Consider the following 26569-nt stretch of genomic DNA (forward strand, 5'->3'; position numbering starts at 1 on the left):
CCCAGCCTGACCACTGCCACCTCTCTGTGCACGGGGCCAGTGGCTGAATAAGCCCCCTTCTGCTGGAAGGGGGCTTGTCCTAAGCACAGAAAGGCCACTGGCACTGTAGCACAGAGGGGGCTGGCACCGAGCACAGAGCAGTGGTGGCGGCCAGGCCAGGAAGACCTCGCTGCGGTGTGAATGGCCTCTCTGTGCTCAGGGAAAGCACTGGCCCTTAGCATTCAGCCACTGGCCCTTAGCACCACAGCAGGGTCTGCCTGGCTCAGCTGCAGCCGAAGCTTGGGGGGGAATAATGGGAGGAAGCATCCACTGGAGGGAATAATGGGAGCCCAGGGGCTGCAAGTTAACCCCTCCAGGACTGCAAGTCCTCAGGGTCAGTGGCTGAATAAGCTGCCTACTGCTGGGAGAGGGCTTGCCCCAAGCACAGAACGAGTGGTGGGGGCTGGGCCCTGCTTCACCCAGCAGCTGGAGTGACGTGTGGTGAGTGACTGTGATGGGCAGTAGCCTGCCGTGGCTCTCCAGAATGTAAGCCCCTTCCTGGCCGGCAGAGCTGCTGTGGAGCATAGCGGCACTGTGGGGGACCTGCAGGGCTCTGGCCTGCTCCAGACCCCAGTGCTTCTGTATACAGCCCACCACAACTCTGCCCACTCGGCAGCACAGCACCTCACTGGGAAGGGACTTGCACTCCCCCACATTATGACAGGGGCTGCTGCCCCCAGTAAGCACCCTGCCCCCTCCTGCTGCAGCAGCAGAGAGGGGGCATGGCCAGGCAGGGCCCCTGGGGGGGAGCAGGGATGAGGGTTATTCCTCCTCCCTCCAGCCTCCAGTGGAGGGGACAGCAGGGGGCTTATTCTGGGGCAGGGAGTGAGTGCAGCAGCGAGGATGGGCAGACCCAGCTGTCAGTGGGAGTAGAGGGGAGACTAACTCTCCTCCCTGCCTCCCTCTGCCTCAGGGGCCATGGTGCCTGCTGCTGCCTCAGTGAGGGGGGAGCACCCAGCAGACCTGGCTCTGGTCCCTGTCGGTGGGATAGAGAGCGGGGGAAATAAACCTCTCCCTGGCCAGCTCAGCCCAGACTGGCCACCCCGCTCCCCCAGCACAGCTTCCTTGCAGCTGAGGGTGCACTCTAACGTCCCTCCCCTGCCCCCCATCTCCTGGCCTGAGCAACTGCAGGCATGTGCCTACTTTGCCCCAGTCCAGAGAGAATGTTTGGCCTGTTACAAACCAGCTCAGCCTAGGCAGGTTAGACTAACCTGCAAAGGCTGAATCAATTCAGGCTCTGGCTCTGGCTTTTTGAATGTCTGCCCCTAGCCAGAGACCCTAGTCAGTAGTGACTTGCCAGAAGAGAGACTGATTCAGTGTATGTCCCAGCTGACTAGGCCCTGAGAATATTTTGCTGAGTACGCTGTAGATTCTCAATGGACTTTGTGGTTCAGTGCTAACCAAAACAAAATAAAACTCTTTTTAATAGTGGTCCCAGACACAATATTTCTGGGAAAATATAATCCTGTATTACCAGTATAGTCAACCACTTTAAATTTTTTCTTTTAGAATGCTTGGAGATCCAACATCATTACAAACAACAAATAAAGACTACACAAAGATTAATGAAAAACTTGAAACGTGTCAGGAACTTGTTTTCCTACCTGCTTTTTCCTCCTTTGAACATTCAGTTGGCACAGGTTTGCTTCGTTACATCCCCAAGCTTTATTCAACAGCAACTTATTCCCTCTCTAGTAGTGATTGTACATTGGCTAGATTCTTGGCAGGGTCACATCCCCAGAGGAAGTGGAATGCCCTTCTTCCTCTGTTTCTTTTCCTTCCTAGGAATAAGATAGAAAATAAGGACAAAATCAAAAGAAGTAAGAAAAGAGCCAGAAATAAATGTTAATTCAATGAGAAGAACTGTAGAAGATATCCTGCAACGACCTCAATGGCTGAAGACTGTGATTAGGATGGTGTAAGTAGACCATTCAAAATCTAATGACCAAGATATATGTAGTTTAAAACTTTTAAAACTAGAAGTTGCAAAAAGAAAAGGCCACTGACAAAGAAATGCTTAAAAATATAGGACACAAGAGGAAAAGGACATTTGCATTTTCCTCCTGACCTAGAGTGGACATCCTTTTCTCCTTCTGTTTAAAAATAGCAAGTTCTGTGCAGGGTGCCTGAAATTATCTTGGGAAGAGACTGCAACATTCCTGTTACAAGGAACATATTTGCCTTATTATCATAATTAAGCTTGATACCTCCCTTAGGTGTCTAGTAACTTTTAGGATTTCCTTTCTTCAGTTAAAAACTTCCATTAAAAAAAGGAATAAATAGGATTATAGAAACTTCCAAACATTTCCTGAGAAGCTTTATAATTTTGAATAATTAATCTATAAATGACTTGTACGTTATCCTACTTTTCCTTAGATTCTTTAATCATGGAGTGGAGACATGTAGCAATCTGACTGGAGAGCAGACACCAGTCTCCTCTCATTTTACATTTGCCTGTTTTGATCTGTTCTGAGAATTTAAGAGAAACATTGGACACAGACATAAAAATGGGAAAGCCTTGAAGAAACATTTCGTGAAAAGAAACATTTCTAACCCATACCCATAATCTTTTGTGTTCTACATCCCTCCCAGTGAAGTGCCCTCTTTGTTCTACTTATAACAAGACATCCAGTGACTAGATTTGGAGAACAGTCAAAGCCCAGAAACATAAAGGTAAGATTCATTTTTCCTTCTCCATGAGGAAAATATTTTCTTTACCTATTTTCTGGGTTAGTACCATAAAGAATATGAGTCAGGTATTCAATATATAGTCCTTATTGATATCTTACCAAAAGACTGTGTGTTATTGGGGCATCTATTCAAATTATTTTCCCGTAGGCCAATTTAAGGGACTGGTCTATGCAAGAGGCAAGGATTTCTTAGCGTTATATCTTTTACTGGCAAGACTGATCTAGACATTTTAGTGCTTGAAGATATTTGGAAACAATTAATTCTGTGGTAAGTTGCTCAACTATATTGACCAAGTTCAGGATAGAGAATAACAGAATGAGAATGAAATGGTGGGTCAGAGTTGGAGTCGGGGTGGGGGGGGGGGAGGAGGTATCTCCTCTGTTGTAGTGAAAATCTTGCGGTCTGTCTTTATCTACTTAGACCTTTTCTCCACTTTGAAATCTGTCTCCTACACTTCACACAGCCACACTATGAAGGTTTTTCATGACTTCTCAAAATGCATATTAGTGGAATCCTTCAAAGAGGAAGTATATCTAACATCACCTTGTCAATTCCATGTTGCATCTTCCTAGGGGACCTAAAGGAACAAAGTCAGGGTCAACAAATTTTCCAGTCACATTCCAGACACTTGCCAGCTTTCATTTGATCAGTCTGGTACTGTAAAGAGAAAACATAAGAGTTTCACCCAAACCTCATCATCTATTTTTTCCAAGGGTCTTTCTCAAAGTAAAGGTTTTTGGTAGGTGGACTTTTGGGATAAATGAGTCACAAAAGCTAATACAGGTAGTGGGCTAAGAATCCATAGGTCCTGTTTAGACCATACATAACACAATCCAGTCTGAGGATGATTTCTTGGTCTGTAATTCCCATTCAAGTTGGTGTTTAAAGGTTTGTTGTTTAAAAACAGCTACTCAGAGGTCAGCAGTGGAATGTCCAGGGTGGTTCAAGTGTTCTGCCATAAGCTTGTGCGTCTTTCTGGAACTGATGTTCATTTATTCTTACATGTAGGGATTTGCTTGTCCAATGTAGACAGCAGAGGGGCACTGTAAGCCGCTGATGGCATATATGACATGGATAGAGTAGGTGAATGTTATAATCCAGGTTATGTGGTCCAGTGATGACGTAGTCTGTATTGATGAGGGGGCACAGCTTGAATCTGGGCCTGTTGCAAGGCCTGGTGCCTCAGTGAGAATAAGAGTTAAGTGACTTGTTGCTTCAGAAACTGTTTGAGGTTGGGAGGAGGCGGGGGACACACACTATCTGTAAGACAGGACAGGTTGTGCCCCATGGATACCTTGAAACAGTCATCATTGCCCAGGAAGGATCAGAAGTCATCAGCGATGCATCCAAGGTGTTCAAGCTGGCGGCTATAGGTAACAACCAGAGAGACTCTGTTGTCCTTGTTTTTGGGTTGGTCTTGTAGGAGGTTGGAACATAGTTGGAGTCTGGCTTTGTTGATTTAAGTAGCTACAGCTTTAAGATTGTATTGCATTTGTAGGTATTCCTGCTCCAAATACTTTAGGGCTAGGAACAGACATTACACATAAACCAATTTAAGTGATCAGAAACTGGTTTAAACTGTAACAGAACATATGTTCATTGCACATGAACCAATTTGAAAATGGCTGAAACCAGTTTGAGATAAATCTGGTTGAATATAGTATCAGACTTGACTGATATGGCTCAAACCAGTTTATGCAATGTCTGTCCCAGATCCCTTCCTGGTTTTAGATAAATTAGAGATCCCCAGCATGCTCTTGGGCTGGGCAGGGCTCTCTGCTCCACAGCAGGGCTGGCCTCTCCCCTCTGCTCTCTGGCCATAGCAAGGGCAGGGTGTGGCCAGACGCTGGGCTGCCATGGCTCCTGTGGCAAATTTCCCCCTCTGTCCCCTCTCCCTGCCTCCCCTCCACTGGCAAACCCTGGGGACTACAACTACTGTTTGCCAGCCCTAGCCATGCCTCCATGGCTTACCTGCAAACAGGCAGGGACAGAGTTAATCATTCCCTCTGTCCCCTCTCTTCCCCAGGACGCCTGGGCTTTGGCTGCAGTCTCTGTGGCTTGCACAGTGGTCCCGGAGCAGGGGAGAAAAGCAATCAGATCTATGTGCAGATCCAAGCCCTGCTGCAGCTCTGAGCCCAGAGCTAATACTTGCAGAATCAGACCGAGAGGTGGAAAGTGTTGGCAAAGACCTGACAACACATGCTGGAGATTTAGTTAAGAGAAGTTGCACCAAAGAAAGCAGAGAGCTACATTTACATTACAAAGCAGAACATGTGAGCAAAGCCTTTCTGAATGTCTGGCTCTAAGGAGACACTCTGTCCTTAGGATTAGTAAAACTAACTCGTCTTTGTGGTTTACATTTTAAATTAAACTAAGCCATGTATGCTGTGTTTTACTGAGCTGTATCTTATCTTAGGCAAAGATTTTTGGTGGCTCCCTGTTGTATGCTTTGTAAATTGCTGTGTTCAATAGCTTGCTTTAGTTAAACGACTTTTTCCATGCTAGCCCTGGCTGGTGCCTGGCCACACCCGCTCCGCTCCAGTAGGGAGGGGTGAGAGCCTTGGAGGGCGTCTCTCTTTCCTTCCCTTTGGCAGTGACTGGCAGGCATGCTCTAGTGCCCCTCCAGCTTGTGGCTTGAGCCACTGCAGGCACGTGCCTGCATTTCCTGGTTTAACAGAGCATGTCTGTCCAGCAATTAATCAGTTTAAGCTATACAGTTTAGACTAACCTGTAAAGAGTGAATCAATTCAGGCTTGGGCTTTTTGAATGTCTGTCCCTAGCCTAGGTGTACATCTCCATTAGTGGGATGGGAACATATATGGCTGTAATGTAGAACTTGGTTGTAGATGATGGATGCAGTGGCGTGCTTTGCATGAAAACTGGTGTGAGGATATCTGTAGCAGTCAGTGGGTTTCCAATACAATGTGACAATTGCAAAACTTCACCATGGTATCTAGGAAATACATTTGCTGGGTGAAGAATTCCAGAGTTTGATGGAAATTGTTAAAATCCTGGTGGAATTTCACTAACTATTCCTTTTGTGTTTCCAGACAATGAAGACGTCATCAATATTCCTTAGGTACATCAGGGGGATGAGAGTGTACATGATCTAGTTTAGTGGTTATGCCACCAAGGGAGGGGAAGGACCAAAATCAGGGTCCTGTAAGGGGGAGGAAGCACAGACCAAGTTACCAGATCCAAAGGAAAATCCAGGGTCAGAGTTTAAGTCACAGGCTGAGTCAGGGTTTAGGAATCAGAAGCTGGTGCCGAATTCAGAATGAGCTAGAAGTCAGAGCTGAAGTCAGGATATGCCAGGAATCAGAACCAGGGTCAGGGTATGCGAAGGGTCTGAGCCAGAGTCAGTGAATGCCAGGAGACAGAGCCAAAAGTCAGAGACTGAGCTAGTAGAGCCAAAGAAAAGTTATAAAAAGCCAGAGTCCAGGAACAAAGCCAAGCAGGCTCAGAAACTAGAGACCACAGGTTTAGAGTGGCTTACCACAGGAAACCTTCAGAAAAACTGTTGGCTGTCCTGTAGTCTGTTGCCACAGGTGGAATTGGCTCCCGCAGAGAGCAACCTCCCCATTTAATCAGTAAGCTCTAAAAGTGGCCAGTTGTTTCATTAGCAGGTGTGGCCAACTAAGCAATTAGCTCAGGCTGTTAGGGCCCCTAACAGAGGGCAGCTGCAGAGGAAACAGACTTCATGGTCTTTCATAAATATATTGGCATATTGGGGGCCATGTGTGTTAAGAGAGTCCATACAGGTCCAGAGTGCATAAGTGCAGATATCGGTGTGCGGGAATGGAGGGTTTGTATGCTTATGTCCTCTCAGTCTGGTTGTACCAGGAAGCTGGTCAGAGCATAACCCCCCTGCTACGGGTTCATAAGCTATCATGGCTAAGGTACCAACAGTGTTGTTTATATCTCAAGTCAGAAGCCATATAAATTATTATTAATATTTACCAATTGTATTCTTGTAGTGCCTAAATCAACGCCCCGTTCTTTATGTTAAAAAAACAGTCTGCTCCAAAGAGCTTACAATTCAAATCAACATGAGACACAAAAAGTAGGAGAAAGCCTGTAACATAGGCAGAGTGAACAAAATGATAATTTGCAGTATTGTTGGTCTTGAAGTGGCTTTTTATGTTATTTTAATTTATATGTTTGTGTGTGTGTGTGTGTGTGTGTGTTTCTACCCAAGCCCTACTATACTCTTATTTGAAAATTTTCCCATATCTGTGTGAGCTTTTGTTTGTTCAGACTGAATCTCATGTATGATTTTTGCCCTGGTTTCCATATGCCACAGCTCAAGGCAGAATCATCCCTAACCAAACCATCCCAGTGAAGTGTTTGTCTAACTTCTACCATGGAAAGGTTACAGTCTAAAAAACAGGACATAAGAGGTGGAGGAAACATCCAAGTAGGATGTGGTTGGGGGAGACAGGGTAAAAAACAATAATGATACATGCATAATTCTTAGCCAGTAATCACAGGAGCAGTAATCACAAATCTTTCACTTTAGTAAATTTGATATGGTTGTGGTTTCCAGATGAGTTGAATTTTGAGGGGGTTGAAGGAGAACAGGGCGATGGCTTTATGACTTTGGAATGGGAGATCTGCTCGCTTGTAAGGGGTGACATCTTGGTGATGCAGGCTGCATCTACATGAGACGGTTACTGCACAGTAGCTCATTACAACTGCGCAGTAGCATCATGTGGCACAAAATGTGACCTGATGCTACTGCACAGGTGTAATGAAATATGGCGCAGTAAGAATGAGCTACTGCATACTCAGCATCACCAGGAAGCCATGTGGGGACACTCCCGTGCAGTAAAACTGGTTATTGTGCAGTCATTTAGTACTTGGGTGTGCAAGTACTATATGGCTGCGCAGTAACAACTGTGTGTCATCATCTCATGTAGATGTGGCCACAGAGGATCAGGTGCTTAAGGCTGGTATCATTGCCAGGGCAAAGGCAGGAGTCAAATATGTGATTAAATATAAAGCAAGAAAAGTAAGGAAGAGCATACTTGTGAAAAGCTTTGAAATAAAGACAAAACCTTTGAGTTTGATGCTGCGGAAGATACGAAACAGCAGAGGAATTATAAGAGAAGACTGACTTGAACTGATGAGCCAGGAAGAGAATTTAACAGCAAAAAGGATTTGAGGGGAGTGAGGCTGCAGGAAGAAAGCATAGAGAGAAGATTGCAGTAGTTAACATATAAGATGGCCAGTTTTAGGGTAAAAGTTGTGACAGACTGGGCAGAGAGAAAAAGCAGCAGAAAGTAAATTTAGTTTGGACATATGCAGAGGTGGACCAGTGTGGTGTGGCAGTGCAGATGCACCCCCTTCTGCCACTGCTGCCACCGTTTACTCACCCCCTTTTGCCACTGCTGCCAATGATGATATAGGTACAGGAGGAGTCCTAGGACTGCTTCTGCCCCACTCCATCTATTGTCTGCACCTGTGTGGGGTGCCAGCTCTTGGGCTCCACATGGCCCAGCACACTCAGGGATGGCCCCTCCCCTGCTGCTGCTGCCACCCCTGTACACAGCTGTGCTGCTCAGCAGTGACTGCAGCCAAAGACAACTCTGGGATGGGAGGTGGAGATGCATATATGTATGCTGGGACTGTGTGTGTGGATGTGTGTGTCCCACTGCCGCCCCCCCCCTGCAGCCCACATTGCTTCTTCCTTCCCTGCTTTGCCCATGCACCCCTACTAGGACCTTTTGAAGTCCCCCTCCTCTGATTCCTCCCTTTCCTAACCCACCAGCCACTTCTCTGCTGTCTGGCCTGTCTCAGCAGGGGCATCAGAGTCCAGAAGGATGACTAGTCCACCTGGAAGCAGCATCTCCTGGGATGCTGATGGACTACAAACTGGTCATTTTAACTCTGTGGAACATTGAAAAGTTAAACTAAGTCAAGCTGCCTAGCACAGCTCAAAGATCATTCTTGCCTCAAGTGGTTTGACTTTAAGATGCCTAGAAGGCACTTAGCACTAGTTAACAAACTTGAACATATGATTGTTCAAGTTTTAAGTGACCTTAAAGAGAGAACTAATTGTACCAGATAATATCAGCCTGACAATGGGTTTTCTCTTACTATATTCCTACCTTAGGAAGCTACACACGTTTCTAATACAAAATACTAAAATTTTAAGAGTAATCTGAAAATGTTCTGGTACTTACATGTCATATCAAATGTTATAGCCACTGTGACTAACATATACTACATCCATCCGGGTTTATCTTAAACCAAGTTTTAGCTATTTTGAAAGCAGTTTGTGTGCACTGAAGTTCTGCGGTGTTACAGATTTTAATAGGTTTCTGAACACTTACATTAGTTTGTGCGTATTTTTTGTCCCTAGCCTAGGTGACAGGGAACACAGGAAGGCTACTGACTTTCCACATCTGGCTTCTGATGGATATTTGAAAATTTGTTTTGTCTCTATCAGAATTTACCTCAAAAGCAGTCAAATATACATCCTGAAAAATAAATGTTATTTCCTCCTTTCTCCATAACTAGTCAGTGCTCCCAGTTCTAGGATAACTCCTATGAGATATACTTCTGCAAGTATGGAACAAATAACTATGCCAAGGATGAGCACAAGGGGAATACAGGAATATTTTTCTGTGTGCTGCTTTGTAGCCATTGATGTTACTGAGCTAGAAGGTGTTTTTAGCTTCCAAGAAAGCTCAACCTTTTACTGCTGCTGTACAGCCAACTTTCATGGCCTTCTGGGGCTCACAAGACTCAGAATCCTATGGTTATTTTCAGCTGGATCCGTCTCCAAGTATGTGCCCTATCTCTGAATCGCCACTTGTTTGCCAGGTTGGCACTAAAAATTACTGAGTTTGGAATTTGTTTGGAGCACTGTAATTCAGTGATAACTTCCAGAATTATGCAGTCTGAATTATGTAGTGCCTAGCAACTGCCAAATGTTAATGTTATAATTATTGGATAGGTAAAAACTCTTATAATAGCTATTTTCTATGTTAGGTTTCTACAGACATTACTGCATTGTTGTTTTACTTGTAAATATTCATATGAAAACATATCCCAGAGGAAGAATCAAAAAAGTAAATTTCAGTACAAATTACAACTTCCCCACACATCTCTGTAAATAAACTTATCTCATTCCTCACCTGCAACATCCGTTCTTTTACTAGATGTAACAGCTATATGGAGTTCGGCCAGGGATGGTTTCACTTTGAGGATCACAACTCATTTCTCTGAAGACAACATTGCCACCGTCTCTCCACCTCCACCCCATGCGCTCATCCCCTCACTTTAGTCTGCCCTCATGTCTTTTCCTTTCATTTTTAATTTCTCCCTCCTTTTGGATTTCTCCACCCTTCTAGACTTTTCTTCACTCTGGAAATGTCCTCCTCCTACTCCCTTCTCCTAACTAGGTCTCTTGCTTCCTGTTTTCCTGGTCAGCATGTCCCAGTAGTTCAGAACTCTGCACATGCTGAGTCAGGATTGAAGGTGTTACATGATACATCATCGCATAAATTCCTCTCAGCACTTTCTACCTCTAGAGCTGCAGAAAGAGATTGTTTTAGCTAGGATGCTGCTGCTGCTGCTTAGTGAAACCGACTACTGGAGCCCCTTTTATCTTAACCTGAGTAATCCCAGTTCTGTTATGTGAACGGACATTTATCAGACTATAAGGTGCAATATTCATTATCACCGATCCCTAAACAGAAACTTGAGCCCAGGTCTTTGCATCTAAGAAGTTAGTGCTCTATTTAGCTGAGAGCAAGATTTTATAGCCAAATTATAACCTCTTCAAAATAAAAGATTAGAACAAAAACAGTAATTACACTGCCATTTTATGAAGGAGTCGTTATTGCACTTATTGTAGCAGTAATCAAATATATACCTGCATGCCTGTGGTTCAGGTTCACTGAAATGAAAAAGCTCAGGAGTCCACTTCTTTTTAGTATCCAATTGGAAACATAGCTCAAGGCCTACCTAGTGCTCAAGTCCTCACAAGCCACATCCAGATGAGTGAGCACATGTCTGTTGTAACATCTCAAAGCAGTTTGATACACCACAAGAGGCACACTGGGAATGAAAAAATGTTCCTCTAAATTTGATACCAAGAAATCCCAATTAAAAAAAAAATCGGAAAAAAAGCAGCACAGGGCATGCTCCTGGAGCAAGCCCTGAAGCAACCAGAGGCTGGGTTCTCCATAGCCATGCTCTGGCACCCAGCCAGAGCATCTCTATGGCTGCCCCATGCCCCTGCTGCTCCAGTATGCTGCCTCAGGGGGTTGCAGGTGTGGGGTTTGTGTGTGGGCCGCCTCATGCCCACTCCCTCTCCTCCTGCTCCCCACCCCCGTGGCACACAGCCCCGGGAGCTGGCAGCCAGCTGGGCTGTCGAGGCACTTGCAGGCACAGCTCTGCAGTGGTGCAGCGCCACGTGACCTGGGGTCTGCACATGGCAAATGGAGCCATTCCAGCCTGTTCTGCTAGCGTGCACCTTTGGACAGGACCAGGATGGCTCCTGCCACCACCTGGGGTGGGGTGGGGCTGGGCCAGGCCAGACCAGCACCATTTGCCATGTACAGATCCCAGGTCAGGCAGCACCCACTGGGTTGTGCCTGCAGTATGGCATGAGCACCCTGATGGCCCAGCTGGCTGCTGCTGCCAACACCTGGGGCTGTGCATCACAGGGGTCAGTGGGGGAGGTGGGCATGTGGTGACCTTCCCTCAACTCCCTTACCAAACCCCACATCCCTCCCACCCCCACACACCCACCCATGAACCCCACATGTCGTCCCCCCCTACATACCCAAATTTAAAACAGAAAACATACTTGGATGGAAGTGTGAGGTTATTTGTAATGCTCAACTTTGTCCGCCACTGAGGAACAGCACAGGGATTTTTGCCACCCTCCATTGTAACATACCTAAGAACTGGCAAGGGTGGGCACCAGCCAGAGACCCAGAGCAGTGCTCGGCAGTGCCAGAGCTATCCTGCTTGCTTCTGCACAAATTATAGCTTTCCATGTATAGAATTTAATTATTGGAGCTTTGCCTTGAATTTGTCTCCTTCCCACTGCTACACCAGATCTGGGCGGCAGGGGTGTTCAGGCAGCTCCACTATCCTCTGCCCCCAGCAACTTCTCTCCCCTGCAGCCCCTTCCTCTCAGACCTACCCTCTCTGAGCACATGGAAGTGAAAGGCAAATTTGAAAACACTGACCTAGAAATAAACATACCTGTAGTAACCTGCATATAAAGAAATTACTGTAGGTACCCATAGACTTAATTCATCCAGAACTGATGCAGTTTACCTCTTTTGAAACTGCTACAAGTTTTAGCACAAGTCCTCCATAAACATACTTTTAAGAAACACTTGTTTTATAAGTACTTGTATATAGTACAAACCATGCTTTTTTTTGCACAATTAACCAATGTAATGTAATATCAAGAAATATATCTAAGACATATCTACAATGGGAAATTTAGTACAATAGGAAAATGAGTTACAAGCAGCAAAGATCAAAGTAGGCGCACTAATGCTAATTCATTAGTAGAGACTGGGTGCAAGATTTATTACCCTATTGTAATGAAAACTTATTTTCAGAGAATATTTCAGACCGACTGGAAAAATGCTCAATCCCTATCTATGGTAATGTTAACATTGCTTCTACCAGTGGTTCAGGTGCCACATTCATGGTCTTTGGTGCAATGTGATTCCATATTTCTTACTGCATTTTCAAGCCACTATAGGACTAATAATTAATATTATAGTGTTATAAAATGAAAACAACTTTATCAAATAAATAGAATATTGCTGCACTAATGACTGTAGGATGGTGCATATGCACCCTTTAAGACCAACATTATGGACATAATACAACAGATTTGAATCTAAAATGTTCTAATTTGTAAGATATAAAAGAAAACTGTTGCTTGCTTCACGAGGCCTAAGGGAGATGTCAAAGAGCTACAATCAACATTATAAATCTTGGATGCGATGAGTTGGGCAAATGCAGCAGCTTAGTTTTAGTCTCCAGAGAAAGCTTGTTGCTGAGGTAATTTTCAGCTTCCCCTACTGAGAAGAAATGGGGTGGAATTGACTTCCAGATTTTTCTTATTGTAGGATATAATAATATGAACCAGTTCTCTGGCTCAGGCTGTTTCTAGCATGTGTCAGTGAAGGTCACAGCCTTGCATAACAACATAAACATTTTTTTTTTTAAAGTGTTTTAGCATAGTTGAATATTACTGGGTTGCCTACTGAATTCTCCAAATGCCTCAATAATTTCTTTTTTCCATTTATACTGCATTATTGCTTTGAGCTTCCTCCAGGATATCAGTGACACTTCTATTGTATTGTATTCTATTGTATTATTGTATTGGTTTTCCAGGCTTTTGTTTTCATATTATATTATCTTCTACTGAAGAGCGCCTATCATCAGGTGTCCTTATTCTGGTTTTGTGTTATCACAGGTAGTTTATGCTATAATCTATAGCTGATTTTATTTCAGTGATCTTAACGGTAATGATATCTACTAGCTTTGTTGTTGTTGCTATGTGAATCTAGTCTACAAATGAAGAAGACTTTTGTTGACATGACAGGAGCATTAACTACCATGATAGTTACTGGAAATTCAGATTTCACTGCATAGGGCCTCAGTTTTATTTGTCCCAGTTTCTTTTGTAGATTTATTGGTCTTTTCCCCCCAAAAGAGATACCAAGGACTTTTCCTGAACTTGGTAAAGAGGAATTCATTATTTTAGCTCCCAAACCTTACCAAATTCAATTGCTACACATCTGCTATGGCTGTTAGAGAACAGTCAAACCAAGGAGGCTCTACTTTGTTCCCTCTGACACTTCTGCCCTGTTTTGTGAGGCCAAATTCCAAAATCTAGATTACTCAAATGCTGTGAGTACACACTTTCAGAGTGAGAGTTAAAAGTTGGGGGGGAAAAGAAATGTTAGTACAAGTAGTTGAATTGGGATTGTTAGTAGTTTATTACTTCTGCCCTCAATAATTCCTGCATCCTAGATTGAAAACAGTTGAGATGATGACTGGCAACCATTGCCATCTTGCCATTGTGTGGTGACTTATGTGAAACAAGTGAAGCTGGTTGAGAATTTTTTTCAATTTTATTTTTTTTCAATAGAGTACAGGTTAAGAAAAAACTATTTTCAATGAGAAAATGTTAGTTTGTTGACTTGTTTTGATTTTGCATTGGAAAAAAATTGCATGGAATTGTTTTCCTTCAGTTAATCAACCTACAATAAAGTTTTTATTCAGCAGTTCAAAAGCTTTAACTGAAAATGTATAAATAGTCCATTTTCAGGTTTCTAAATATTTTGGAACTTTTCTTGCTACAAAAATGTTTAAGTTTATGTATTTTGAATGTAGGTTTTGGAAACAACTTCCCAAGTGTAAGACTGTCTCCTGTGATAAAAATTACATTTTCTGAGAAATGTTAATTTAAGCTGGTTTTCTAAATCCATTTCCTATTCCAATATTATAAAAGTGTGTCTGTCTGTCTTTAATGCTTTATTTATTGGCTGACAGCCAATCAGAGCACGAAGAAGTGTTTGGACAGGTAGCAGCCCACTGCCATGATGGTGGGGAAACGAAACAGGGGCTGGAGCGGGGGGGATGAGGCCAGCGCAGCTGGGCTCTCCCCCCCTGCCCTGCTCCCTGGAGGCAACGGCAACCAAGTGGATGGAACGGAGGAGTGAGGCCAACAGTGCTGGCCTCACCACCACCTGCCCCCAGCTCCCTGCAGGTGATGACAATGGAGCAGAGGAGTCAAGGCCACTGGAGCTGGCCTCGCCCTCCCTCCCCCACCCCCCCGCCCCCCCACTCCTTGGAGGTAACAGTGGCAGTGGTGGCATGGGGGGGGGGGAAGCAGGGTCAGGACACCGTGGGGAAGGCAGCCGATCAAACAGCATAAAGAAGCATTTGGACAGGTGACAGCCCGCCACCATGATGGTGGGGACATAGGGGATGGAGAAGGGGGCTGTGATGGCCTTCATAGATTCATAGATCTAGGGTCAGAAGGGACCTTGTAGATCTTCTAGTCTGACCCCCTGCCCAGGCAGGAGAGAAAACTGGCCTCAAATGACCCCAGCCAGGTAAACATCAAGCCTCCTCTTAAGACCCCCAGGGTAGGAGCCATCACCACTTCCTTTGGAAGTTGGTTCCAGATCCTAGCTGCCCTGACCATGAAGTAGTGTCTTCTAATGTCTAGTCTAAACCTACTTTCTAGCAACTTATGGCTGTTATTCCTTGTTACTCCGGGAGGCGCTCAGGGAAACAAGGTCTCTCCCAAACCCCACTGGTCCCCCCTAGTAAATTTATAGACAGCCACCAGGTCCCCCCTCAGCCTTCTCTTGTGAAGGCTGAACAGGTTAAGGTCCCGTAGCCTCTCCTCATAGGGTCTGCCCTGCTGTCCCTAGATCATGTGAGTGGCCCTCCTTTGGACTCTCTCAGTGCTGTCCACATCCCTCCTGAAGTGTGGCGCCTAGAACTGGATGCAATGCTCCAACTGCAGCCTGGCAAATGTCGCTTAGAGGGGGAGGATCACCTCCTTGGCCCTGCTTGTGATGCATCTGTAGATGCAGGACAAGGTACAGTTAGCCCTACTGACAGTGTTTTTGCATTGTCAGCCCATGTTCATCTTGGAGTCAATAATGACTCCAAGATCTCTTTCTGCCACCGTGCTTTCGAGAAGGGAGTTCCCCAGCCTATAGGTATGCTGCTGGTTTCTACTGCCCAAGTGCAGCACCCTTCACTTGCCAGTATTAAAACCCATCCTATTTTCATTTGCCCACCCCTATAACCTGTCCAGGTCCTGCTGTAATCTGTCTTTCCCTTCTAGCATGCCCATCTCACCCCAAATCTTGGTGTCCTCTGCAAATTTAAACAGGCTGCTCTTCACCCTATCGTCCAAAGTGCAGGCCCAAGGACCGAGGCCTGGGGGACTCCACTGCCCACTTCCCTCCAGGTCGAAAATGACCCATCCACCACCACTCTCTGAGTACGACCCCTCAGCCAATTTGCAATCCATCTGACTGTGAAGGCATCAATGCCATAGTCACCTAGCTTTTTAATGAGAATGGGGTGAGAGACAGTGTCAAAGGCCTTCCTGAAGTCCAGAAAGACTACATCCACCGCGACACCTGCATCCAGCGATTTTGTGACCTGATTGTAAAAGGCAATCAGGTTGGTCTGACAGGACCTGCCCCTAATGAAACCATGCTGGTTGCCCTTGAGCATCATCCCCGCTGCTGGCCCATCACAAATGTGCTCCTTGATAATCTTCTCAAAGAGTTTCCCCAGGATTGAAGTCAGACTAACAGGCCTATAGTTGCCCGGGTCCTCCCTCTTCCCTTTTTTAAAGATGGGGACCACATTGGCCCTCTTCCAGTCATCCAGCACCTGGCCAGAGCACCACAAGTTCTTGTAAGCCATGCCAGGGCCTCCCCCAGTTCCCTGCAGGTGATGACAAAGGAGCAGAGAGGGGGGGGGCAAGGCCACTGGAACTGGCCCTGCCCTGCTCCACTTGCTCCTTGGAGTTAACAGCTGTGGGGGTGGCATGGCAGGGGAGCAGGGTTGGGATGCCATAGGGAGGTGAGGCCACTGGCACTGGCCTCAGCTCCCCCCTACTCCCCTCCCCCATTTTGTCATTGCTGTCTGTAGACCCGATGTGGTGACAGTGGAGGGGAAGAGCAGGCCCAATGCAGGGGAGAAGGAGCTGTCTTCACACCCCCAATCCTGCACCTTGGAGCTGGCAGCACGGTGGTGTGGAGTGGGCCCAGACCCCAAGTGGTGAGGGGGAGTGGCCCCAGCCCCAGCATGACTGGGTAGCGGGCCTGGGCTAGTTGTGGTTGTGCATGCTCCTGTCCTCCCCCTGCTGCTGCGGTAGGGAATGGGGGAGCAGTCCTGGACCCCAAGCAGAAGGGGGGGAGTGGGCCTGGGCCTGGCACAGGGTGTGGGGTGAGGAGTGGGCCCACCTCATTGGGGGGGGGCAGAAGCAGGCCCAGCCCGATACAGTGGTGGTGGCAGTGGGGGAGGTGAGGAGTGTGCCGGGGCCTGGGTCTGATGTGGGAGGTGTGGGGGAAGATCAGGCTCAAGGCGGGGGGAGAAGCCAGCCTGCCATGGTGGTGGTGGGGGAGCAGTGGGCCTGGCCCAATGTGGCACCGGCAGGGGGAAGGGAGGAGTGAACCCTCTTCCACGTCAGCACCAAGCCTGCTTCTCCTGTGCCCCACTGGGTCAGCCTGGACCTGCTCCTCCTCTCCCCCCACCACTGTGGCAGGGAGTGGGTAGTGGGCCCAGACCCCAAACAGCAGGATGGAAGTGGAGAGTGTGCTGGGATGGGGGCGGGGGCACGGGGATCTATCCCCACATGCTCTTCCCCCCACCCCTGTCATTCTTGATGGGCAATTGGCTAGTGGACAGATAATTACCTTCCACAGAAAGCCAAACTAATGAAGTCTAACTTATAGTCTTATCAGCAGTTTTAGGTAAAAAGCTAACAAATTAAAACACATAGAGATTCACCTTCCTTCTGAAATTTGGAGTTAACAACACTAGAAAATAAGTGAGCCATATTGATTGATATGTGCAGTTTTCTGCATGAACAGATAATTCGGCCTTGTGTCTTCTTTTGTATCACACGATATTTAAAATATATTTTCTTTTATACAGTCCCTTAAATGATAAAGACCAGTTAAAATAACTCCTGAAATATGTCATAAAATGCTGCCAATGATATTATAAAATATTTTAAAAATGTAATAATAATATGGCCCTTCCTTGACCAGAAACAATGGGCACCATTCTGCAACTCCATCATTACTGGCAATCCATCAATTCAAAGATGATCTCTACAATGGTTCATTGAAGGGTCTCGAGGTGACTTAGGAGACAAATCCTTGAGCCACAGATCTGTCCCTAGAAGTTGCAGGTCTTTCTGCAGGGGAAAGTAGGCCATAAGCAACGATTTCTCTCTTTTTCCTTCTGCCGATCTCTCTTCTCTGCTTCGAGGGCGAGAGGCTTTACCTCAAAATGGAGAGATACTTGGTTGAGGTTTTGGCACAATTGGAGTCAATCGGCAGCTAGCTCATCCCAAGCCTTGATGTCAACATCTGTTTTCTTGAGGAATGCCTTCAATGTGTCCTTATAGCATTTCCTTTGGCCACCATGAGATCTCAGGCAATTACTAAGCTGGGAGCAGAGCACTTGTTTTGGGATCCAAGGCTCAGGCATTCACACACAATGTCTGGCCCAGTGAAGTTGGTGTTTGAGGATCACCAACTCAATGCTGGCAATATTGGCTTCAGCAGTGATACTGGCATTTGTGTGACAATCTTCCCATTTGTTGTGGAGGATTTTCTGGAGGCATCATTGGTGATACCTCTTCACGCTCTTGACATGACAGTAGGTCTGTTGCAGGGCACCAAGATATGCCTGCTCCTTTAAGGGCAAAAGCAGCCTATCGAGGGAGCCCTACAGGCTAGGCAGAGCTCCACAGCTGCAGGCTGCCTTAGTAACAAGCTAATGGGGTAAATAACTGGCACCTGTAGGTCAAATGTCTGGAAGGAGGCTGGGGCTAGTAGAGTTTACTCTTTCTGGAGACTGCCAGAGGAAGGAGTCCCTGCCAAAAAAAGCTACACAGAGGCATTTGGTTGCCTGCTTTGCTGCCTACAAGTGCGGTAAGACTCCAGGAGCCTACAAGTTACCCAAGGCTAGAATCTGTGCTATCCTAGGGGTGGAAGTTTGCCTTCTTAAAGGGGCAAAGCATGGTTTTCAGTGTTACTGTTACGTTATAGCCCAGGGCTTATGTTTGTGTTGTGGTTACACTGATGGTTTGTGATGAGGCTATTAGGGGAGGCCTTATTAGTGCCCAGAGCAGGGCACATGATTGTCTAGAACCCTAGCATCAGAGGGGTGCAGCTACAGGGTGCTGGACAGCCCAGCAATAAAAGGAGGTTAACTAGAGCTAATGCTTCACAGTCAGGCCTGACACAGTGGGTCTAGGCTAGAAGGCCTTGCTATATTAAAGGGGCAGAGGTCGAGTAGGCTGAGGCCCCAGCAGAGGGTATAACATCTGTGTAACATCTGTGAGGCATGGGACACAGTGTAGGGACAATATGGAGGGACAATATGGAGCCATGTATCATGAACCCTTGGCATCAGGGCATTAAATGGGCAGCCTCCCACCTTGAAACAACTATTTAATTTGGTTACAACAAAGTCATGGCAGCAAAGTCAGGTGGGTGGACTGCCCTAGACATGTGGGTGGGCCAGTATTTTGACTGGCCCCAGAATGGCACCCTGTCACAAGGTCACCCACATTTCACATCCGTAGAGGGAAGTGGGGATGATGACTGCATTGTAGACCTGGATCTTGGTATCTTTCCAAAAACTGCAATGAATAAAGATACGTGGAGCAATTTCTGAAAGGTACTTGTGCACCAAATCCTGTGCTGGATTGCCTCATCAATGTTCACTCTCTGAGAGAGGTAGAGGAAGTGCTTGACTACCTCCAGGGTCTTTTCCTCTATGGTAATTTGGGGAGGAGGGTCATATTAATGGCCTGGGGCAGGCCAATAGAGCACTTCAGTATTCTCAATGTTGTGAGAGATGCCCAAAGTTCAACAGGCTTCTCTGAAAAGATCCATTGAAGTCTGGTGTTTTTTCTGTGTGCACAATGATGGCTTGAATCATCGGCATACTGAAGGTCAAGGATAGCTGTCTTCAGTACTTTGGCCTTATACCAAAACATCTCAAGTTGCAAAGTCCTCCATCCCTTTGGTATTCGGTGTCAATTTGTGATGGAGCAGCCTTAGTGCTCTGTCACTCTAAGGGCTAGACCAGGGAAATGGTAGGTGCCTGATGAGGGTAGCCATTTAATGCTCAGCTCCCTGGGATGGAGAGAGCAATTTAAGACCAGCCAGCAGGGAAGAAACATCTCCTTGCTGAGCTCTGGCTTCAGGAACACTGTGGATGTAAGGGTGAGACTATGGGGAAGGAGGAGACCTCATTGGTCCTGAGCATGACCTGAAACTGCACACTGCTGGGGAAGGGTGGCCTAGTGGAGCTCCTAGTGTTGTGGGAGTCGTCCGGAAATGGCAGGCCAGTTACTTCCCCGGTGAAAGGCAAGTAGGCACACCTAAAACCCCCCAGCCTCCACATCTCTGGTGGGTTTCATCTATACAAGGGGAGCCCAGGCTCACAGGACTCCTGAGGGCCTCCCAGGGTTCAGGTCAGGGGAGCGAGCTAGAGCAGCGCTGTGGCTCCTCATGAGACCTGAGGTTGCAGAGGCCCTGGGAGGGGGCCAGGCATGGCTGTGACCACCTCACCCTCAAAGCATGCAAGGCCCCAGGATTTAGGGGGCTAGGCATAACAGCAGCTACCTGAGCCCTACAGGGTGGAAGCCCCAGTGAGCGGGTGGTGTGGAGCCCCAGTGAGGGGAGCCCAGTATGTGGGGCCAGGGGCCCAGTGTGTGTTTGTGTATGTTTGTATGTTCATCTGTCTAAAGGAAGAACCCAGTGCAAACCACTGGAGAAAACATCTGTGAGGCATATGATGGCTGAAGTGTGCAAACACTGCCCCATTAAAACTGAGGTATTTGAAGGGCAGCCTCCTACCTACTTAATATTTTAATTAGATAACAACAAGGTTTGGCAGGTGAGCAAGGTGGGTGTGTGGCGCTCTCACATTTGTGCACCCTCAGTGCTGTATTTCCCCACTTCCTGGGCCGGGCCCCTGACTTGTCTGCCACGACTTGATGGAACTGGAACTGAAAGGAGGGGTTCAGTGGTGTTCCTGACTTGACCTAGAGATGGTAATACTCACTGGCTCATCATGGTTGCTCCTGGGGCTCCGCCTCCCCTACATCTCGCCCACTCACCAACCATGAGGATCATTGTGCCGCCATGCCAACTCCTGGCTTCAGCTCCTCAAATACCTCTGATGGGTCTCTGCCTCCTCACCCTCTGCTGGGAGTGCAGGCTTGGAGTTTCAGTCTGCCCTTCACTCTCAATCCTTGGCCTGGCTCCGTCCCTACACTGAGCCTGGGTTTGTGGTGCCTACCACAGGCTAGGAGTGGATTATGCCCGTCACATGCTCTGTAGGTGTCAGCTAGCCATGGGCCTCTACCCCAGGGGCTAGGGGTTGTGGCAGGGCAGAGTTGTGTGCGGGGTCTGCTCGATGGATAACGCCACGGCAGACTGGGTGTCCCACCTCCTGCTTCAGCCCCCTCCCACACCTAGCTTCTTCCGGGGTTTTTACATCTCCCACGGTGGCATTCACAGCTGATGAATTCAATGACAGTAGACTCAAGTTCAGGAGTGCCTCAAAGTGATTTTTCCATCTAGTTAGGATAGATTCATTGTCTTTGGGGACCATCGAGTCATCCTGTGATCACAGGAAAGTAGGACCATGGGAAATTGGGCTGTAGATGGCCTTCATAGCCTGGAAAAACCTATGCATATTATATTTGTCAGCATAGAGCTTTATCTCTTTAGCTTTATCTTGCCACCATTGGTTTTTGATTTCTTGGATCCTCCTCTGAGCTTTAGCTTTGAGGAGCTAATGCAACTCCTTCTTTTGCAGACATAAGATGTAATCTTGCCAAATAGGATGAATCCTTGTCTGGTCATGGTAGGCTTAGATTGGTGGCACACTCAGTCTTGGTGTTGACAGGTGGTAAAGCCAATAGATTCAGCACAAGCAACATGGACAGGGGCTTTAAATCCCAACTAGAGTTCCTCAGTGTTGCCTTCATTTTTGGATGGGGCAGAGAGCTTTCCAATGAGACCCCATTGGAGATCCTTACCAACTTTTGGGTCATGAAGAGATTTGGTGTTGAGAGTCCTTCACATTACTTTTGGCTGTTTTTGGTGTTTTGAAGCAAGCTGGATGTTCATAGTGGATCTGACAAGATGGTCCTCTGCTTCTACGTGTTCCTGATCAAAAATCCTGTTGCCTCATATGTAGGATTCCCTCTACATATTGCATAATATGTGTAACTACCTGGTTAACAGCACAATTAATTTACGCCAGCTACATGTGGAAAGTAACTAGTATGCCTAAAAAAGGTCCAACCAGCTATAAAGTAGGAGCTGGAAAATGTGCAATAACTTTATACCTGGTTTCCATCTGGCATTAATTTGTATGTTGCCTTGTCCCCACAGCTAGAAGCCCCATCAGCTGACAGGGCTTCCAGATGTGGGGGTGCCCAGGACTCTCAGACATGGAACTGTCCCATGGACTACTGTAGCTGGGAGTCCCTTCAACTGAGGAAACTACCAGCCACCGTGGTGCCCCCATAGGCTGCCATGCCTGGGATCCATCAGCTGATCAGAGCTTCCAGCTGGGGGCAGGGGGGGTGGAGGTGGCATGTGCACCCCTGTGGCTGGGAGCCCCATCAGCTGACAGGGCTCCCAGTGCCCCTGTGTCTAGGAGACCACAACTACTACTACTACTTTCTTCCTCTTCCTTTTTCTTTCTTCTTCTCGTGTCCTGGCTAAGATTGTTGATGACAGGTATTTAACAGAATTCACAGAAGGATCTGACAGGGCCGTGATTTGAGTACTTCTGCTATGTCCTCAGTTGCACTGCCCCAGCTGCAAGGGTGCATAGAGCTCAGATCAGCTGATGGGTGCACATGGTGTGCCCTTCAGCTGGAAGCCCCATCAGCTGAAGGGGCTCCCAGAGGAGCTTCTTTCTTGTCAGTACAGGCGGAACCTGGGGTCAGGCTCCCCCTGCACTGGCAAAAAGGCATGATGGGATCTGATTCATGATCCCACAATCATCATGAATCAGGTGATTCTCCTGCCATATATTATGCAACTAGCTGGTTAACTGAACAATTACTTTAGACCAGCTACATGTGCAAAGTAATTATCATGCCATGTGGCATGGCAGGAGGCGCAATTGTGTGGATCATGCATCAGATCCCATTGCATTTTTACCTACACATATAGAGGGGCTGTAGGAGGCACAGCTTTTTGGTTCATAAAGTACAAGCAGTTTGGCAAACCTTGTGGGTCCCAATCTACTCAAATGATCAAAATAATCCTTAATACAGTAGATCACCAATACGAAAGTATTTTGTCCATATAGTAATCAGTTTGCTCTTAAATTAGCTCAATTATTGCCAAACAGCTTTCATTATGAATGAAATGACCGCTTTAAATAGAGTGCTTGGGGTTATAAAGTTCAACTATTGAGAATCCTAAGAATTGATGTTTAGCAAATAAACATATAACCCACTGATTCTCAACCAGGGCAAGCAACACCATAGATCCTTTTAAGGTTGTGGTGGTGTGCTGTCCGGTATCAGCACTATTAGGTGCAGAAACACCTAGACATGATTCACATGGTTTAGAAAAAGGAATGAGGATTCATAGTTCTAAAGATATTCTAACCTGTTGTCATGTTTCTGAGTTCTTTGCAACAAAATAATTATTTTATTATTTTTCTGTAATTGAAAAATGAGTTAAAGCTAAAAGCTAGCATTTTCCAAGGTGTCTTGAGTCTAATGAGGGGGGCCTAGAGTCTAAAAGGGTGGGACCACTGATGAAATATAAAAGGCCTGGAGTCTAAAAGGCTGAGGACCACACTCCATTAATACAATAAAGTTTTAGAGAGTATTTTAGAGAGCATACATTTGTATTTGTTGTTATATAAATTATGAAGAGTTATTTGTTTTTCGGTTTATTTTGGGGTGGGAGGTTCTCATTTACAGTTTTCCTAAAATCTCTGCATTTTTCTTTCCTAGGAAATTCTTATGCAAGAGGCTAAACGTAATTAAATTTGCAGGATGAAAAGATGGCACAGGCACTTCTGGTACCACCAGGACCTGACAGCTTTCGCTATTTTACCAGAGAGTCTCTCACAGCTATTGAAAAACGTTCTGCAGAAGAAAAAGCTAAAAAGCCCAAACAAGAACATACTGATGATGATGATGAAAATGGCCCAAAGCCAAACAGTGATTTGGAAGCAGGCAAGACACTTCCATTTATTTATGGTGACATACCTCCAGGAATGGTGTCTGAGCCCCTGGAGGACCTGGACCCATACTATATCAATAAAAAAGTGAGTGTTTTTTAAGAGTGTAGTGAGATGTCTGAGGTGACAGATTAGTAAAATACTTTAGAGAAACAGAATGGGTTTTTTTTCTCTTCTTTTCCCTTTGTGAAAACAATGTACTGTTATTTTCATTATTTTTGAAACTTTAATCTAATTGTACCTTTCAATATTTTATCTTTTGGGAAACTATTGAAAGTTAAGTTTCTGCATTACTTCATCAACTACTAATAAAAAATGCTAAGATTTTTTAATCACTGTATTTTTACAGCATTCAAGCCACAAAATCTACATTGAAAGGCCACTGGCCTGACTAATCTAACTCATGCCTGTTTTACAATGTAGATTCATTGGATTTAGTTGTCACTCCTAAGGTACACAAGTGGGGAGAGTACTGAGCTGGAAAAATCCTGTATGTTTACACAGCAGAAAGTTAAAAAAATATAATTTATGAAAAATAAAATGTTGCAAAAGGATTCTATGATAGAGAAGGTTTTAGGTAACACATAGTTACTGTTGTTTATCCTTCATAGGCAAAGACGATTGCATCCAGCAGGGGGGGATAGAAAAGAAATGGGAAAGAAGTGGGGAGAGAGAAAAGAGAAAAGAAGGCTAAAGGAGGAAAGAGAGAGGAGGGAGGTGGAGCCTAGGTTGGGTGGGTACATAGGTGATATATAAGCCCAATCTTTGCCTTGAACAATCTGCTGCAGCAGAGGCAGGAAAGCGATAAGGACTGGGTACAAGAGGTTTTTGTTTTCCTGACCATGTGTTTCTTCATTGCTTCTGCCGTGCATTTGTCTTAAGGCTGTTCTGGATTGATGACTTCTAGGATGGATGGTTGTGAGTGATTTGCTCCCACAACTCTGGGTCAATGCTGAAACTCTTTAGGGACTCCTTTAGGGTGTCCTTGCACTGCTTCTTTGGTGCACCATGACAGCGTACTCCATTTGACAGTTCACCGTAGAAGATTTTCTTTGGCAGGTGAGTGTCAGGCATTTTTGAAAGGTGGCCGGCATAGCTAAGATGGGCCGGTTTCAGTAGAGTGTGAATACTGAGGAGAGCTGATCTTCCGAGCACCTCAGTGTCCATAATCTTGTCCTGCCACTTGATCTTTAGTATCTTTCACAGGCAGCACAGATGGAAGTGGTTTAGTTTCTTGACATGACACTGGTCCAGGTTTCACAGGTGTAAAGGAGGGTCAGGAGAATGATGGCTTTATATATCTTCAGTTTCATTGACATTCCAGTGCCGCTGTGGTCCCAAACTGACTAATGGAGTCTGCCAAAGGCCACACTAGCTTTTGCTAGTCTCGCGTTGTCTTAGTCATCAATGTGGAAAGCACAGGAGAGTGTGCTTCCTAGATAGACAAACTTGTCGACCATCAACAGGTAGTTACTAATCCAACTGAAATGGTCCAGTGACCATACAAATTTTAATAGAACAAAACTTCATTTCATCATGCCCCTTACTTGTACAGCTCTGCACAGTGTTGTAAAAGACCTGAAAAACAAATTGAGCAAGGAGTGCGGTGGTTCCAGAGCAGTTGCTCGCTGTGTATAAAAGAGCCCAGCACAGGACCACGTGAGGCGGAGATGGGAGTGGGAGGTGTCCCTGAGAGAGAGAGTGGGGAGAGGGTTACGGAGTTGGGAAACTTTGAGAACTTGGTCCAGTGTGTTGGAGGAGGCTGGATGAAGAAAGGAAGCAGGGAATCAAAAGAGGATTTCCTGGAGAAGAAATAGAAGTGCAAGAAAGGGAGAAGCTGCAAGAAGCAGAGGTGGGGCAGATGCTCCAGAGAAAAAAAGAAAAGAACAAGAGAGTAGGCAATGAAAAACCAACAAACAAACCTGCTGGGAGTTCTTAGTTTTGATTTTTATATCGTTGGCGTTACTGACTGTTCTTAAAGAGGTTTGATCGGAAACTAGGAAGAACACAGGAAAAATACATTAAAAAAAAGGAAAAAGAAACTAAAAGTAAAAACTTCGGGACAATTCAAGAAACAGTTCAAAAGTGAGTTTGATTATGTTGTATATCAATAAAGACAAAATAGCATAAAAGGTGTACAAAAAAAAAAGGAAGACTTTTGTAAAAATAGTTATGAGTGTAAAAGAACCTGAAAGTTAATAAAAAGAATACTTCAGCTACATATGACTGTGGTTTGAGTAATATTCTTAATTTGTGCATCAGGTAAGAAAGGCATCAGATAGGTGAACCACCACTAGAAACTGAGAGAGATTACCAGTGACCTACTGCGGAAATAATACCTCCCAACTAATAACAACAAAATGAATAAAGATGTGGCAAGCGAGAGTCGGACCCAACACAAGAGGTGATAGGCAAGGCAGTCAGCAAAAACATCACAGTGGTGCATTGGCCGGGAATTGAACGACAGTCACAGCAAGACAGATAACATGGGATGCAAGCCGGCACTATGGGTGGCCCTGAACCACTTCAACAAACCTTGTATTTGGTGAGCTAGCTACTCCAGCAGCAACAACAGCAAGCAGCTCATCAGATTGCACTTGAGGAAATGTGGTTCTAACAACAAGCATGGACCCAGAGAAATCAAGTCCAATTAAAAGTTCCAAAAATGACACCCCAAAATGACCCGGAAGCATTCTTGGAGAGCTTTGAGAGAGTTGCATTGTCTTCAGGCTTAGATCGGAGCTGATGGGCAGGTCAACTGGGTGTGCTCCTGATAGAAAAAGCCAAAGCTGCATACTGAGCTATGCCATGGGGCGAAGCCATCGATTATGACAAGATGAAG

The 26569-nt window shown here is 45.8% G+C and overlaps 1 protein-coding gene across 1 annotated transcript in view; it reads left to right on the forward strand.

Moving 5' to 3' along the window:
* The window catches only part of LOC102564050 (sodium channel protein type 2 subunit alpha), a 153829-nt gene that overhangs the window by 14103 nt on the left and 113157 nt on the right, over positions 1 to 26569 (forward strand). Inside the window, exon 2 of the mRNA XM_059727328.1 lies at positions 23498 to 23814. Within this exon, the coding sequence (XP_059583311.1) occupies positions 23548 to 23814 (267 nt within the window). The 5' untranslated portion in view covers positions 23498 to 23547. The remainder of the gene's footprint in view (positions 1 to 23497; positions 23815 to 26569) is intronic.

This window comes from Alligator mississippiensis, chromosome 4 (assembly GCF_030867095.1).
Source record: "Alligator mississippiensis isolate rAllMis1 chromosome 4, rAllMis1, whole genome shotgun sequence".
Classification (NCBI taxonomy): domain Eukaryota; kingdom Metazoa; phylum Chordata; order Crocodylia; family Alligatoridae; genus Alligator; species Alligator mississippiensis.